The 18166-nt window shown below is 32.1% G+C and overlaps 2 protein-coding genes across 3 annotated transcripts in view; both read left to right on the forward strand.

Moving 5' to 3' along the window:
• Positions 1–18166, forward strand: part of LOC139998499 (cell adhesion molecule 1) — a 60726-nt gene that overhangs the window by 6539 nt on the left and 36021 nt on the right. For both annotated transcript variants that reach the window (XM_071999624.1, XM_071999536.1), the window contains exon 3: positions 10917–11049. In XM_071999624.1, coding sequence (XP_071855725.1) covers positions 10917–11049 — 133 coding nt within the window. The remainder of the gene's footprint in view (positions 1–10916; positions 11050–18166) is intronic.
• Fws (Conserved oligomeric Golgi complex subunit 5 four way stop) overlaps positions 5298–18166 on the forward strand; it is a 221738-nt gene continuing 208869 nt past the window's right edge. The window contains exon 1 of the mRNA XM_072021743.1: positions 5298–5302. The gene's annotated coding sequence lies outside the window, so the exon portion shown is untranslated. The remainder of the gene's footprint in view (positions 5303–18166) is intronic.

Genomic DNA, 18166 nt, shown 5'->3' on the forward strand with positions numbered 1-18166 from the left:
CCTCAGTTTCATATTATCGTTTTGTATTAAATAATTGTCCTTAGTTAATTAGTTTCCACCAAATAAGCAGAAAATATGGAGAAACGGTCATTAATGATACACGCTCACGAATATTATACATGAAAAAGTAATTCATTAATTTAATGCATTTAACGATTCCGTGATACTTTGATAGATGAGTACGTGTTCGAGTTACATACCGGCTACCTGTGTATTCATGTCTAATATTGTTTAGAAAGTTTTTGCCTTCTATCGGAGCATGTGATGCTGGAACTTTACAAGTTTCCATTAATGTAATTGTCTGGAATTAATATTGTTTTTTCTGTTCGGATGAAAATGAAGTGTCAGTATCGAAATTAAAACCAATCTTGTCAACGATTATAATACTGATTTAATACTTTTAATACTTGCCTCATCGCTCAAGTTTATCTGTGGCGCCTTTCCCAACGACTCACCGATATCGCATCAGGTCCGTTCGCCAAATTTCAATCTCCTGCAGTCTGCAGTTTGCAGCCTGACCTCGTGGTCGCGATTGGCGGCTCGCGGCTCGCGGCTCGCGGCTCGCGGCTCGCGGCTCGCAGCTCGCAACTTGCGACTTGCGGCTCACCCCAGGTTCGTCCGTAAGTGATTCCATCCTAGAGGTTTCCTGATTGATTTTGCGCCAGGTTCATTCTCGCGAACAAAAATTCTAGCAGTTGCCTGACTTTGTGTCAAGTTTGTTCATGTATTTGCTAACACATTGCAATCGTCTTTTGCGCTACTCGAAGCTCGTGCTCGTAACTCGTAACGAGGTTATATCATTACATCCATCGTCATGCCAGTACCAATATGAAAGCGAAAAGAAAGGGTATGCAAAAAATTTATAAGAAAATTATGTGCAAAAAATATTTGGAGTCTTAAAATTTATCTTATGAAATAAATCAAAATAAAAATATTCTGTGCAATGTATTTAGGTATTCGTTTTTGAAGACCTATATATTTGACTGGATAATAAAATAATTTTTATGCATCGTCACAATTGAAAGAGGTACATACAATACATGTAGGATATATGTTTAGGTAGCTATTTCTGAATAAAACATCTTGTAGATGTATTTATTGAATAAGGTCATATAATTGTTTTAGCTTACCTAGTCTCTTGTGCGTAGTCTTGTAATGCGTGATAAGTAATAAGTAACGAGTAATGAAGTCATATCGCCACTATTATTTTTTACTATCTAAAAGATTAAAAGTTTTTTATTTCCTTTTATATCAATGTATAAGTATACGTAGAGTTCTAAAAGCATGTTATCATTATCATTATTATTATTACTATTATTGTTATTATTGTTATTATTGTTGTTATTGTTATTGTTGTTATGTTATTGTTGTTATTGTTATCATTGTTGTTGTTGTTGTTGTTGTTGTTGTTGTTATTGCTGTTAATACAGAAATACACGAACATTCTCATTGATAAAAGTAGACTATCTTCTGCACCATTTAATGGATCAAAATTACAGTGGTCGTCATGGTCAGTAAAGTTCAACGAACATGCATATATCGTTAATGTGCCGATGCATTGGGTTTCTATAGTACATACCCCGTCTGATCTAAAAATAAATCATCCAACGAACCCGTCTGGCTTCTTTTTTAATACTTTAATCTATATACGTCTGAACATAGGTCTAGATTAACGACCGCATCACGCTCGAAAACGCATTTCATCACAATCAAATCGAACGGTTTTGAGAAAATTGTTGATTTACTCCATTTGAATATTCAATTTAATCTGTTGGAGTAACACTAGTTTAATGTGCAATCACATGGACAAAAAACGCGTAGTAGATTTCAATTACGATAAGTTGCACCTAGTCTTGAAAACCTTTTCTTGGAAAAGGGCAAGAATTCAATTTTTTATTTAAATCTTATTGTTTAAAGTATTCGTGTTTGTTTAAAGGCATTAATTATTATTAATGATTATTGTAATATTTTTGCGGAGAAAATAATTAATGTAAAGAACTTTTTTCATTAAAAAAACTGAATGTATATAATATTTTGACATTAAAAAATCTTTATCATTTATCAGATTTTTATAGGTACCTATGAGAGAACTATTTGCATTATATAAAAAAGGACTATTTTGTTTCTTATTATAAGTATGATAATAATAGATCATGTCACTTCGCCTTTCTAAGTTTAAATGTAATAAGATGACTCTTAAACCGTTATAAAAATCCAAGTTATGAAAGGGAAAGTTTTATTCCCGGCATTAGTAATATGATAAATGATGAAGTTCATAAAAACTTATTTTTTCGTTTCATTTACTCCATAATTATGTAGAAATGAAAAGTTTTTTCAAGTATTCATTTGTAGCAGATGCCTCGATGTGGTTAATAGATAATTTTGTTTCTTTTAACCTACAATTACACATAAGCAGAGTGTTTGTAATATGCTACCGTTAATAGTTGATAGGTAAATTATAGTTAATTATATAGCTATTTTTATATGAATATCGTCGTTGTCTTTCTTGTAACTTGCATGTCGCGTTCTGTTTTACTCCCATGTTTCAGTACAAATCGTCTTACTCTACTTGTACAATATGTGTCCGATAAGATATAGCGTTATTCCACTTCTACGTTCTACAGTCAACATATATATATATGTACGATATAAATGTGTAATTAATTCAGGCTCGTTCGTTTATTCTTGCGTGAAAGGACCTATTTAGTACTGTTTTCATTCGATTTCTCTCTTGATATATTACTTTTTAAAGATGTCGTATCGTTTTTTCATGGATTAATTCAAAAGAAAGAGAACAAGGCAGGAGGATGCAAATTTTTACGAGGCAACTCGCTGCGAAACGACTGAAATAATTGAAACGACTGAAACGAGAAAAATGGCCATCGTTTAAAAATAATCAGAAAATAATTGATTTCATCGACCATATCGACTTCGACGGACAAATGAATAAATAAATAAATAAAGCAAATATATCAAGATCCACTTAACCGAATTTTTGTATCGAATATTCATGTTTTACATCTATTACGAGTAATTTAGCAAAATTAATGTGTCGCAACATGCAAATGTAACGCGTTTTCTGCTTGACGATATACATATGTATGTACAAGTACATATAAACTATATTTGTCGAAAGAACGATGAATGAGCTACCTGATATACTATCTTTCTGACCCTGTATCCACAAATGCAAAACTTTCATCCGATAAAATTAACGTAAAATGTTAGAGACGTGTATTGTCAAAATTATGCGAGACTGGTTTATATGTTATATTATCAACGTGATTACTCATGCATTTATTATATTGGATATATTAATGAATTATAATAGACACAAAAGAAGTCATATATATTTTATTGTGTCTTATGATTTGTAAATTGTAAACGTTAAATAAAACTGGGATACGTTTGATATTACTTTTCATGCTGACTCAGATCGTAAACAAAATGTCGTATTAAAATAAGTATCATATGAAAAATTGTTCATAAATTAAATATTATATAAATATTTTTTAAAAAATATTGTATATCTACATACATACATATATTTAAAAAATGTGATAGTTGAAGAGATATCGATAAAACTTGCTTATTTTCACCAATTTTTACGTAACTAAATAAAAATTAGTGTCTGAAGTTGTACATAATAAATTGTATAAAATATAAATAATTTTTTCTAATTACCTGAAGAGAATTTGAATAAATAGATATTCTTTTATGTGTGTCAGCTATCGATTTTATTTGCAGAAGCTATAGGTAGAATTTCAGAACATTCTGGTATTACTAAGCGATATTTTATGAAGAAAACTTTGACAAACAGAATCTATAATTTCTATTCTTCATCCTATTCTTTAAAAGTTGAAACTATAAAAAAGAAATAACTATTTGAAGAGTTTTATTTTCTACTTCTCTTAATTATAATAAATTACTTTTGTCACAAAAGCAAACATTATTTTTTATCAGAACAGAAGAAACGTAATCGATAATGTCAGATTAATGTCGATTAATATATATGAGAGAATATATATAAAGAATAATTTACTCCAGTTAAAACGTAAATTATAAACATATCGACAAAAATTTATAATCTTTGTTAATACAATATTCTTTTAATGAATTTTAAAAATATTTTATACCAAATATCAAAGATTAATTTGAGCACAATTTCATTGAGACTAACAATGGATTAACTTGTAAATTCTCTTACAAGAGACACGAAATTGCTATAATAGGTATAAAAGAAATGGCATGGCTTTAATTATACGTAGAACGATGGTTCACGCCGGTGTTTCAAGTTCACTGCATGTTCAGTGTTCAATGTTCAATGTTCAACTCATGCTTTGTGCAAACGATTTACTTTGCGTTACAAACCGCGTCGTACTTGAGACATCAAGAGTAACGTACAAAAAGTGGCCATTAAACGCGTGTCTTCTGTGTTCTGTTTACTCTATACTCTGCTTCCTCTGTCTGTGACATATATGCATAGCCTTCTACACTCTACACTTTACGTCTACATAGTATACCCCGTGAACGTTGTTGAACTTCGCAATTCAGGACTCATGAACCTGGTAACTTGAATGCCCATAAGGATCAAACAGAATTATCCTCTTTTAGCCATGAAAAGAGGAACTAGGAGTTTAATGGCTGTTACGATTATTTAATATTTGAAAACGTTTGATTGATTCCTATGCTTCTAAAACAGCCTTTTACAAACGTTAATTACCATTTTCTTCCTTTCTCTTCTTTAATATAACACACGTTCACGCATTTTCAGGATATAACAAGAAGTGAGGGTAAAATAAAATCAGATCTATAAGGTAAATGCTCATGCTCCTATAGCATAATAGGGCTGCAATTACAAAAAACGTATATTTAATCTCTTCTTTAATTGTAACACATTGTAAAAAGAATACGAAACGAAGGTTTGTTACATTCTTTAATAAAACTATTTTACTTTAATTGAGATAATTTATAAAAAGGCGTTTACGAGAAAATAAATAGAATATTATTTAGCAACACGTTTTTCAACAACATTCTTAAAACAAGATGATTGCAATTATAAAATTCTAATTGTAAGATATGATTCTTTCGAATATAATAAGTTGCAAGAAGAATACTCAACGAAAGTACTGCGTTGCTTTACTTTTTAACCAAGATATTTTACGAATTTATAATTTATCACTAAACCTTATACTTCGAGTATACCTATTTCTACCGTGTGCGGTGATTAAGGAAGTAATAGTTTTTATGATTTAACTTAGATAACGGTTAATTTATAACTAAATGTATATAAAATGATGAACTTTCATAAAATTTCGTCCAAATTTACTTTCGTTTAATTTCAATTATAGACTTAAATAAAATTACATTTTTATTTATATAGAGATATCTTATTCAACTTCGCTGCATTTTTTACAAATTATCTTATCATCAAATATACATTTTCCGCATAAATATTTCCCGCGTCCTAAACAAATTTTCGTAATTTTGTAACCTTTACAATGTTTTACTTGACAAGTTTTTTGTAATAATAAATCTGAACTTGTTGATAGTTTTATTGCATGGTCTTTTTCCCGCGATTCTTTACATAAAAGTAATGTATGCACCAGGTATAACAATTTTGTGGATTCTCTATAAATTGTCCCCATACTGTAGATACCATTGCAAATTTATTGGTTCATAAACGTTGGCTTCTTTCACTCTTCTTATCAAATCGTATAAACCTCATAATTTCAGCAAAATCATTTCTGCTCATTATTTTTGAAAAAAATGCAGGTCTCCAAATTTTATTTCACAAATATGAGACATCTAAATTTTTTGTCTGATATTCACGGCGGGCATATAACAGAGCAATAAATGCATCTAATTTTGTTACATCTAGCTCCCTCTTAGTCCCCAATACTCTAAATGCTTCTTTTTCCGTACATTTTATTGTATGATCCCTTACACGGTGATCAATGATAAGATAAAATGCCGTCTTTACTTGTCCTTTCATTATATGCTGTTTACTATATTCCTAAAAATATTATGAACTGATGTCTTGCTAGGTTTGAGATTTGCACCTATTTCTCTCCAAACTGTCCCATTGGGCCCAGTTTCGATGCGTTGGTTCTCTACGTCAGTCTCACCCTTTGCTGTTGTCACGTAATAAATGACGAGGTGTTATAAAAAGGCGAATGAGAAATAGCCCATTCGTATGCTTTATTAACTGCAGAATACAGACTGACTTACTGACTAAGGGACTGGGGTTTTTATCTCTTCATTATGATTCACATATCTTATGGGAGTCCGGCTATTGTCTTTTCTCGTCGCTATCGCATGACTAGGTGTTATCGACATATCCGATGTCGGCAAATGCCTGGCTTTTGGGTGGCGTTACATTGTCAACGATAATTTCTTTCCTTTTTGCTCTGGACGTGAACGCTTATTTATAATATTCAACTCTGATTCGGTTGTAAATAGCTTTTTCTTGTCCATCGCACACTGAACAGTCTTCTTCTATGTCCGTTATTTCTTTCTTATAATTTTTTTTTAAAAGTCTTGACATTTCTAGGGTAAATATTTATCACAGAATAATACCATGTACGGAATACAAAATTATTGTCAAATTTGATATGCTTTACTTTTCCTTTTATAACAACTTTACACAAAACGCTCTGAGATGCTTTCTGTCTGAGTTTTAGAGATAACAAGTTCAGATGTCGACTAGTTGACTAAGAAACTGAAATGTAATCTAGTCGAAAGGACAATAGCAAGTAAGAATATGGTCTGTGACGGCGATATTTTTCCGAAAATATTGATGAATGTTGGTCGATCTCCACCAACGGTTACTCGAGGGTGGAGTTGGGAAAGCTTTTCCGGTGATTTATAGCAATGAGTAATAACCCTAAGAAACTTCTCGACTTTTAAAATGTTTGTAACAATGGACTGTAAAAAATACTAAATTTTATAGTGGTTCTTTAGGATTATTATGGGCCTGAGTTGATATGTCTTGACAACTAGTGATCATCTTGATCGAGGGATGGATTGTTTTATGACAAGATTACGGGTGTAACCGATTACGGTAGGCAAGGCAGAGTACAAATTTTTCTTTAAAAATAAAAGAGCAAACTCAAAGTAAATACCGAAAAATATATTGTATCTATGTTTTAGAAAAAGTCAGATATTACAAAGCAATATGATAAAGTTTAAATATGGTTGAATTTGTATAGAAGTTCGAGAGCGATCAATTTGACCGCAGCTGGTAGGTTTAGTGTTGTTAGTATACTATTTAATAATTTATTTAAAGATTTTGGTATAGAATGAAGTAATCATATTGTTTTTTGAGAGCTCACTACAACAGAGTGATTATTGCAGTTGTAAAATTCGCACGTTTAAATTATTTTGCAATTGAAAGTCGCAGGTAGGAAACATGATCTTTTATATAAGATTAGTTATCATTATATTCACGCCTCAAATTTTAATGAACATAGAGATACGGATATATTGTAAAACAGGTTTTACCCCCTTTTATCCCTTTAGGATTTAGGGTAGTTTCAAAAATCCTTTCTTATCTCATGCCTACGTCATAAAACAACTGTAGTGTCCTAATGTTACTTTTCTAGGTATATCGGTTTAGGCTGGGCCCAAAATGATTAGATCAATGAGATTAGATTAATGAGTGGATCAGTCACTTTTGCATTATACTCATATACATATATATATATAGATAACTTTAGAATCCTATAAATTTAGTTCTATGTGAAAAATATTTTTTCATTTAAATTTGAAATTAAGTATGTGCTTTGTCACCTACTTGAATATTTAAAAAATGTAAACAACATTAGATTTAGGTAGAATAATATCAATGCATCTAAACTACTATAATCACCTAATTTAGTATTTGTTTCTTATTAAACACAGTCGTTTGTCATTAATTTTTGAAAGTCTTATATCTTTGAATATATCGGGCTATTGTTTTTTTCAAATATTTACTTATTAAGTATGTATATATTTAGCCATAAGTAAGGGAACTTGAAAATTTCGAAAAAGTTGAGACTGCAAAAATGTAGTTTAAATGACGTCAACGATTTAATCAGTTTTTGTTGTTATAAACAGAGGGTTCATGGAGATAAAACCATTCCTCAAAATAATTGCAAATTCTTAATATGTAGTAAATATTTACGAAACCACTTAAAATATGAAAAGAAGTTGTAATCAGAATTGTATAGTTTCATGCTCCATATTATGGCGGTAAAGAATTTTTAAAAGACCCTTCTTTTTCAAATTTACTCGCATCATCTTTAATATTTTATAAGAAATTTTTAAAACCATATACATAGATATGGTATGGTCGGTATGTACGTAGGTACATACACACAATACATACACATATGAATATTACAAAATTTTTAGAATAGCCAAAATCAATCTTTCGTTCAAGAAAGCGTACTGTAATAGATGTACGGTTTATTTATTGGAACAGGAAATGATTACGCTATTGCTGTCACGTTGGAATTACATTTCTACAAAGTTTCAAACTTTCCTAGAGTTTTGAGTTACTGAATTTCTCTTGTAAACATAAAAATAACTTGTAAGATAAAAATCTAAAAATTAAGAAAAATAGACTGACGATATTTTTACCTATATTCCTGATTTATAATAATTCGCAAAAGATCGTTCAACGAAAATCACGTGAAATATTATTTATTAAGAGGTGTTCTAAGAGCGCATCCATTATATTTTTTAATAAAGGCTGTTGTTACGAATTTCGTACTTAGAAACACTCCGTTAGTTATAATAATCCGTAGAAAGATAGCGAATGAAAAATTGTGCAAAATATTGTTTAGTTATAGCTTAGCTGCAACGCGTTAAAGAATATACGGTATACACTTGTAGCCCGTTATCCAATCTTGTTTTACGCTCCCTTATATTACTTCATTTTTCGTGACCGTTATTCTATAGTCTACAGTCTACAATCTACGGAAACCAAGCTGGTCTCGACATACGCTTACACGACGACGTTGTAAAACAAAAATTTTTCTATGCACGAATCTGCGTGTAAGCGTCCTCGTGACCTGGAATTAAATAAAACATCGCTTTTCATTGGGACGAAACCACGAAGGCGTCGCCAGAGGAAATTGAAACACAGTATTAACGATAGTCTGTATTATGTCGGGAGACAATATCGGGACGGACTTTCTTAACCAGTGGCCGATACCACGTGAAACAACCTGCATCGAAACATGCAATGTTAATAAAAATATAACATGATACCCTCGATTCATGACATATCCTGTCAGAGTATATCCGAGCATTGTAAAATTAAAGATACATCAAGTAAAACATAGTAGGGTATAATGAAAATACATTCTTTTTAGATATCTGATCATTCCATACCTAAATGATGTCATACTTATATACGTTATAAATTGTGTATACATATAATGGCTCACGAACATATTCCAATATTAAACACAGGAAATTTATATGAATATATTATGTACATTATACGAAATTTGTGGAAATTTCTGTAGCATTGTAATATGATACAACTATCATGATTATAACAGGAAAATTGAAAACCAATCCGAAAATGTATATGAAAGTTTATAAGACATTTATTGCAAACATACACTTAGTGAAAAATTAGTATACAGCATGAATAGTAGTCTTAAACATACAATTGGATGTTAAAGATGGTCTCACTAAATATTTAGGTTTGTTAATATAGTGCATAATTAACTATTCAAATACGTTGGTAAATTTTGTGAAGTGTATGTTTCCAATAAATAGTCTGTAGCTTCTATATACGTACATTTTTAAATGTGTTTCAAACATCAATATAATCACGATAGTCGTGTCTTGTTACAGGATTAATAAAATTTTAAAATTATTTAAATTTATATGTGTGTACACACGTATCCTTTCGTGAGTCACAGCATATAACATAGTATGTAAAAATATCAATGTTATCGTATTTGTATTATTTATTGCTTTTTGACACGACATTCCTGCTTTTTAATCATTTCTTAACTCCTCTCTTGAAAACTTGTGAAAATTAAACAGTTTTTATTCTTTATAACATTTTCTTTATAACAAATAAATAAAACATAAATAAATATTAATTAATATAATAAATAAATATTTATGTTAGGTATAGAAAATAAAGTGGATGACGGAACAATTTTCAAATGTATTTTATTCTACATATGTAATGTCGTTTCTACTGTGTGTGACTGACCATTGACACGATGAAACAGACTTTCCGGTTCATTAATATTGAACATTTCTCTATTGATGTTATTTGTAATTCTCTTAATTAGTGATTATGTATACAAGTTGCGGCAATTACTATTTGATCCTACTTTAGCGATTCAAAATGCAAAATGCAAAATGCAAAATAGAGAAAGATACTACTTATAAAATGGCTTGATGCGAGTATATACGAGTGCAGATGCTCACGAAAATATAATATTTGAACATTTCTAAATATTTATAAGTATTTGAACCTCTTATAAATTTATATATTTGTATGAAACTTTTAATTTTTTCATATGGGTAGTATCTATATGAAATACAGTGCAGTCCTTTTAGCTTTCTATTTGATTCATCTGTAATTCTACACCATATAAATAACAATTTTTCTCTTTTCTACATTTCATTCCTTTTCTTCTTTTTTTTTTTTTTGCTTTTTCTTCCAACACCTACACGATCAAATAACAGACGTTTGATCAATTTCTGAGGGATCGATACACAAACGTTCCTTTCATTTTCAACCATGCTTTCGCACGCAAGAGGTACTGATAAAGGCAGTGGTATAATGGTAAAGGATTTGAGTTTGAACGAGTATGCGGAAATAGTGGTCGCGTTTTATTTATTTTATTTAATAGAAATTTTTTACCGCCTACTAGCACTAAAACATCATTTGTTTACAGCGCTTTGAAAATGGCACGACAATCAAATTAGAGAATGTCCGTTACGAGGCATCCGGCTTGTATAGCTGTGAAGTTTCGATGTCGACTCCTATTTATAGCCAGACTTCGGAAAGCGTTCCAATGAAAGTTATAGGTAAGAGAAGATAAATATCTACATTTATGTATCTATGTATCTATGTATCTATGTATCTATGTATGTATAATAATATTTGAAACTTGCCATGACGCTGCTGTAGCGTTATCAGTTATAATCTACAATTTATGTTATGACTATGATGATACGGTATAATTTTTTACAAATGAAGGATTCAGCGAAAGAATGACATAACTGTGCCTTAAAAAAAAAAAAATGGGATAAATTCAAGGAACAATATATATACAAGGAATCTTGGTAAACATCAATTACTAAATAGTAATTTCTAGAGAATCTTGTGCAATTATTTACAATATCCATCTCACTCATCTCGATGATTTCTGAATATGTGTAAAAATCAACGTTTTGAACCAGTTTTTCCTATACATATAATTTGCAATATAAATGTCTAACTTATTCGTTAGACATTTTAATCTCATTATGATACCATTTCAAGCCGAATCAAACGTTGGAAAAGATGCTAACGAAACAAAAAATTATATGGTACTCTTTATTCGCATTTCTATTCGTTTTATCCTTCAACGCTAGTGCAACAGATCAAAGCCTATCCTCTGCCCATTGTCCTCTGTTCGATCTTTTCACGTAGGCTCGCATTGTTTACTATACACATTGTTTACTGAAATAAGTAAGTTGCAACCACTATACTGACGCGGCATTTTACTCCAACGTGTTGAGAAAGATCGTTTGTGCAAAAGTAAAAGAAATTTCGAAAAATTCCTCTTTTCCAGTTTATAACCTACTGCTGTTAATAACACTCCTTTTTTTTTAATTACAATACGAAATATTAAGCTGCAGCAAAAATTTTTGCGGACGTCGTAGCATAAATTTCTTCAACATACTCATGTTGTATATTAAAACAAATGCTAAGTGATCTTCTTTATCAATTGACGTAACGGAAGAATTCGTAAGTACACATAATAGATAACATATACTGGATAGACTTTAGAATTCTAATTGCTTAGCATCTTCTCCTATTTGACATTTTCCTTCTAATTACCTTATGTACTTATATCTACATTTATTTCAGTTTGATGGCCTAGAATTGGCTTTACATAGTTCATAAACATAAAAAGAACTAAAACTGAACTTACAGATAACTATGATAGCATAAAAATATGTCAATTCTTTGATAATCCTTCTTTTGTATCTTTAAATACTTTATCTTTATATAATCATTCTCCCCATTACGTTTCATTCGTCTATTCGTTCATTCCGCCATCCATTTGATCTATCTTTTACCTGTACCGTATTTCTCAATAATTATATCTTTTCTTGTCTTCTTTTTTTCTTTCTTCTACTTCTACTCCTCTCTGTTTGTGTTTTTCCTTATTTTCCTATTCTTTTCCTTTTTCCTTTCTATTCTCCGCAACCACCTTTTTCATGTTTTTATTTTTATCCAGTATTTCCTCGACGTACAAATTCATCCTATCTATCGTTTCAATATACGTGTCTTTTCCTCCTGTTTCGACCAGGACTTATTTGCCTCTTTCAAACTATCACGTCTGATCCTGACTAAAATTCTTTCATCTGCAATTTTAAATTGAAGAAACATCATAAGAAACATCATTATGAAATATCGAACCTTATATCTATAATATTAATAATTTGCAATTAGAATATACCTATAGCTTTTAAAAAATTAGTGTTTAAATTTCACTCATATTACAGATATTTCACAAGGCATCATAATATTTTATCTGTAAAGTATATCTATCTTATTCTACTTTCGTATGAAACGAAAAATTATAATAAGAAATATGTCTTTTGACGGACAATAACAAACGAGACAAAATGTCTTCTATTCCAAATAGATTAGTCACGCAAAGATTAATAGTGGTAAATTACTGTATAAATTTAGGAACAAAATTATAGCAAAATGTGAAGGTTGAACTTTGAAAAGTGTATAACATATTAAAAAAGTTCCTTTGCAATACAGTTATCTATTAATAAGCGAAAAGCAAAGTTTGAAAAAATTGGAAATGTTATAAAATGTGAAAAAGTACTTGTAAATCAATTAAAAGAATTCTTTAATGTAACATTGCCGTGAAAACACAGAGAGATGAAAACATTGACTTTTATATTTTATACTCTAACTACTAATGTCATTTTTAAATATTTGTAAAAAGTACTCATATAATCTATATAATCTATATGATGTAAATTCATAATATAGGATTTATTTATTCAGAAATATTAGAAATTAGGGTTTTCAATGATTTCTATCCTAAATGATAAGTTTATTGATAGATGGATCCATTTACAATGGATTAAATAGAAAATGATGGTCATTTAACATGAACACAGTCTCGCTCGGGCAACCGAGGCGAACAGATGTGTGTAAGCAAACGTGTGCTCCAGTCAAGTGATTCAGAGAAGTGCTACGAATAGTGATAGTGACAAACAATGCAGCAGCAGATATCAACGATCAAGATTGCAACCAATGGAGAAAAATATTACATAAAAGGGTCGTCAGATTTACCAGGCTTACAGCAATAACAGCAAAATAATAACAACCAAAATGATATGGAAATAGAAGAAATGGAAGAGCAGCGGAGACAGGAGAAGTGCAGACACGACAACAAAATAAGTTACCAGGACGAAAACTGGAAGCTAGCAAAGACTAGCAAAAAACGTAAAATAATTCCAGGCACAAATGCTGCAGGAAACCCAGATACAGAAAAGCAGCGATGGCTGCAAGAACTACCTTTAAGAAACTCCTTCAGCTCATTAACGGAAGAAATAGACAATGACCCGACAAGCAAAACCACAACTAAAACACCTTACATATCAAAACCACCACCAATATTTGTTGAGGCCCAAATAATAGACCCGCTTATTGATCTACTAAACAATATAGTCGGGAAGGATAACTACACAATAAAACAAACAAAATTAGAACAAGTAAAAATTCAAACAAACACCCCAGAAGTTTATAGGAAAGTGATAAATGAACTAAAGGAAAAAAATGCTATATACCACACGTACCAACTCAAAACAGAAAGGAGCTATAAAATAGTTATAAGAGGTTTACATCCAAAAACTAACACAAAAAAATTAAGTGAAGAATTAGGAAAAATTGGCCATGAAACAAGAGCAATAAACAATATGACAAGATACGATACGAAGCAACCATTGCCATTATTCTTAATAGAACTGGAACCCAGAACCAATAACAAGGAAATTTATGAAATCAAAAAAATACTAAATACAATTGTAACAGTGGAACCACCACGCTACAAAAAAGATATACCACAATGCATGCGGTGTCAACAATACGGACACACAAAAAATTATTGCAACAGAAGCCCGGCATGTGTTAAATGTGCAAAAAATCACCTAACAATACACTGCCCATACACAGGAAAAATAGAAGAAGTTAAATGCTATAATTGTAACGGAAACCACCCAGCCAGCTACAAAGGATGTGAAATAAGGAAACTACTCACTAACTTGCTAAGTAAAAAATAGAGATGGACATTTTGAAAATAGCAGTCTGGAACTCCAATGGCTTGCAACAGCGAGCCCACGAAACTAAAATATTTTTGTATAAAAATAATATTGATATACTACTTGTCTCAGAAACACATTTCACCCTAAAAAACTACATGAAAATACCGTACTACACCATATACGATACCAAACATCCCTCAGGTAAAGCACATGGAGGAACTGCAGTAATAATAAAAAATAACATCAAGCATCACTTACATAGTCAAACAAATCAAGAACACTTACAAGCAACCACTGTCACAATACAAACCAATGACAATTACTTCCAGATGTCAGCAGTATATGTACCTCCGAGACACAAAATGACACTTAAAAAATGGGAAGAGTACTTCCAATCCTTAGGCGACAAATATGTAGCAGCAGGAGACTTTAACGCAAAGCACACATTATGGGGTTCGAGAATTAACACGCCGAGAGGTAGAACATTGGAAAAATACATTAGAAGCAGCAACCTCAACGTACTATCTACAGGAAAACCAACGTACTGGCCGACAGACCCCAATAAAATACCTGACCTGTTGGATTTTGCAGTAACAAAAGGGCTAAATGTAAGCAAATTAAAAATAGCGACCAGCCTCGAACTTAACTCCGACCATACACCAATTATAATAGAATATACAAGCAAACCACTACTTTATAACAAGTCAGAATCGCTTTGCAATAAAACCACCAATTGGCGAACTTTCAAAGAGCTGATCGAAAACAAAATCAACTGCAATATCCCGTTGAAAACACCTGAACACATTGAGCAGGCAGTAGCAACTTTGACAGAAATAATACAGGAAGCAGCGTGGGCAACCACCACCTTTGAAACAAATAGCAGGCAATCAAAAATTATTCCGCAGGACATCCTAGACAAAATCAGGTAAAAAAGAAAAGCGAAAGCAAAATGGCAAAAACAGAGAACACGAGAAAGCAAGAAAAACCTAAATAAACTTGCAAAGGAACTAAAGAATAAAATAAGGGAACATCATAATAACGAAAATTCATCGAATCACTATCCACGCATGAGAATACCGACTACTCCCTATGGAAAGTCACTAACAAAATTAAGAAAACAGTAAAAACAATCCCAGCAATCAGAAAAATGGACAACACATGGGCCAGAACCAACGAAGAACAGGCAGAAGAATTCTCAAAGCACCTACAAAATATATTTTCGCCGTATGAAATTAATAACAGCATCCCTGGATGGCAAACAAATGAAGAAGTGGAAAATGCCAGCAACACAACTGATAAACGCTGCACCATACTCAGCACAACAGCGCAAGAAGTTACAAACTTAATTGAGGCAACATAGACAAGTAAAGCACCAGGATTTGACTTGATCAATGGGAAAATCTTAAAAAACCTTCCCCCAAAGGCAATAAGACTAACAACGATAATATTTAACGCAATTCTAAGAATACAGTACTTTCCTACACTATGGAAAATAGCACAGATAGTGATGTTACCCAAACCAAACAAAAACCCACATTTAACTGCATCCTACAGGCCGATATCATTACTACCTGCGTTTTCCAAATTACTAGAGAAAATAATATATAACCGCTTAAAACCAACAATAGAAAAAGAAAAACTAATACCGAACCATCAATTTGGATTCAGGAATAAACACTCCACAATAGAACAAATGCATAGACTCGTCAATGAAATCTTACAGTCGCTTGAAACAAAACAATACTGCACAGCACTCTTTATGGATATCGAAAAAGCATTCGACAAAGTTAACCATGAAAAACTTCTTCAAACAATCAAAAAGCAATTTCCAGAACAAATCTACAAACTACTCAAATCCTACTTAAACAACAGAACCTTTGTAGTAAAAATAAATGATGCATACTCTGAAATTAAGGACATCAAGGCAGGAGTACCGCAAGGAAGTGTCTTAGGACCAATATTATACACACTATACACGGCAGATATACCAACAACTGTCAACAGTAAAACACTGACGTTTGCGGACGATACGGCCATACTAGTGAGGCATGCAAATCTAGAAACGGCCGCCGCACTACTACAAGAACACACTACAAAAATAGAAAAATGGCTGCAAAACAAACAAATAAAAGTGAACACCAGCAAGTGCAACCACATAACATTTACACTTAGAAAAGGAAAAACACCAGATATTCAACTGAACGGCGCCCACATAGCACAATCAAAGCAAGTCAAATATCTGGGAATAAATTTAGACACACGCCTTACATGGAAGCACCATATAAAATCAATAATAAACAGAATAAGTGCAAAAAGGAAGCAGATGTACTGGTTAATCAATAGAAAATCTAAATTAAGCACAATGAATAAACTAAATATATACAAAACAATAATCAAACCAATCTGGACATACGGAGTCCCATTATGGGGGACGGCAGCAATGAGTCACATAAGCAAAATAGAAATAGAGCAAGCAAAAATCTTAAGGACAATAGTTAACGCTCCATGGTACGTCAGAAATGAAGACCTACGAAAAGATCTAAAAATTCCAACAGTCAAAGAGGAAATCGCTAGATACGCAAAAAAGTACAAAGAAAGACTTGCAGCACACCCAAACCAGCTGGCTGCTGAAACAAATAAAACCAAAATAGAAAGAAGACTGAAGAGGAAGCATCCCGCAGACCTCGAAATAGAGATGCAATAGGAAACCTAGAAGATGGAACCTATGGGGGTAACCATCCACATGCTATATTTTATTTATTTCTATTTATTTTTATTTTTTATTTTTTATTCTTTTATTCTCTAAGCTATAACATTTTACCAAATGTCCTTCTGGACAAATTGTAAAAATTTAATAAAACAAATAAAAAAAAAAAAAAAAAAAAACTTCGACGGCATTCAGGAAATCTGTGCCTGTTAGGTCCCGTAACTCTCTACACAAACTACGCCGCGGGCAAGATGGCAGCCAGATGTCTACACACCCTTATTGCGTACCCTCAATAGTCTTAAGGACCCACCATAAATCTTGGCATTTTCATAGTTAAGGTCCTTCAGACCAAACAAGTATCTTTTATTTCAAGTGTTCTGGGTTTTCCCACGTACGGTGTCTCCCGCTAGCGACTTTCTCTCGGGGGCGGCTAGAACCCTTTTTTGCCCAACCAACCTTTTTCTTATACAATCAGAAGCAACGACTATTGTCCTCACTTTCATAGCCAAAATTGTCATCAACAAATCCGATGGTCCCGTGCGCTAGACACACCCATCACTAGCTTCCCTCAGCCACAGCATCGTCGCCGAACTTCACTGATTTTCCATCTTTAGAACAGTTAACATTTCTTAACAGGGTCGTCACCCTTAGATCAGTCACCTATTTAACTTATATCTATACTCACCGAGCGTAACTATCTTGTCTACAAGTTGTTGGAATAAAGTGTGAATTGTAACCTATTACCTCAGTGTTATCACCAATTCAATCATCTCTATTATCCCAAACGAAATAGGGGATCGATCATTTCGTGGCGTCGATTGTCTAATTGTAACGAGAATTTACGACTCCCGTTGGCGCGCTTTCTCGCGATTGCGTCGTTCCGCGAATAGTCGAACATTTTGGTCCTTCGAGATCACGCGTCAAGTGAACGTGTACACA

The sequence above is a fragment of the Bombus fervidus genome, chromosome 1 (assembly GCF_041682495.2).
Source record: "Bombus fervidus isolate BK054 chromosome 1, iyBomFerv1, whole genome shotgun sequence".
NCBI classification, from domain to species: domain Eukaryota; kingdom Metazoa; phylum Arthropoda; class Insecta; order Hymenoptera; family Apidae; genus Bombus; species Bombus fervidus.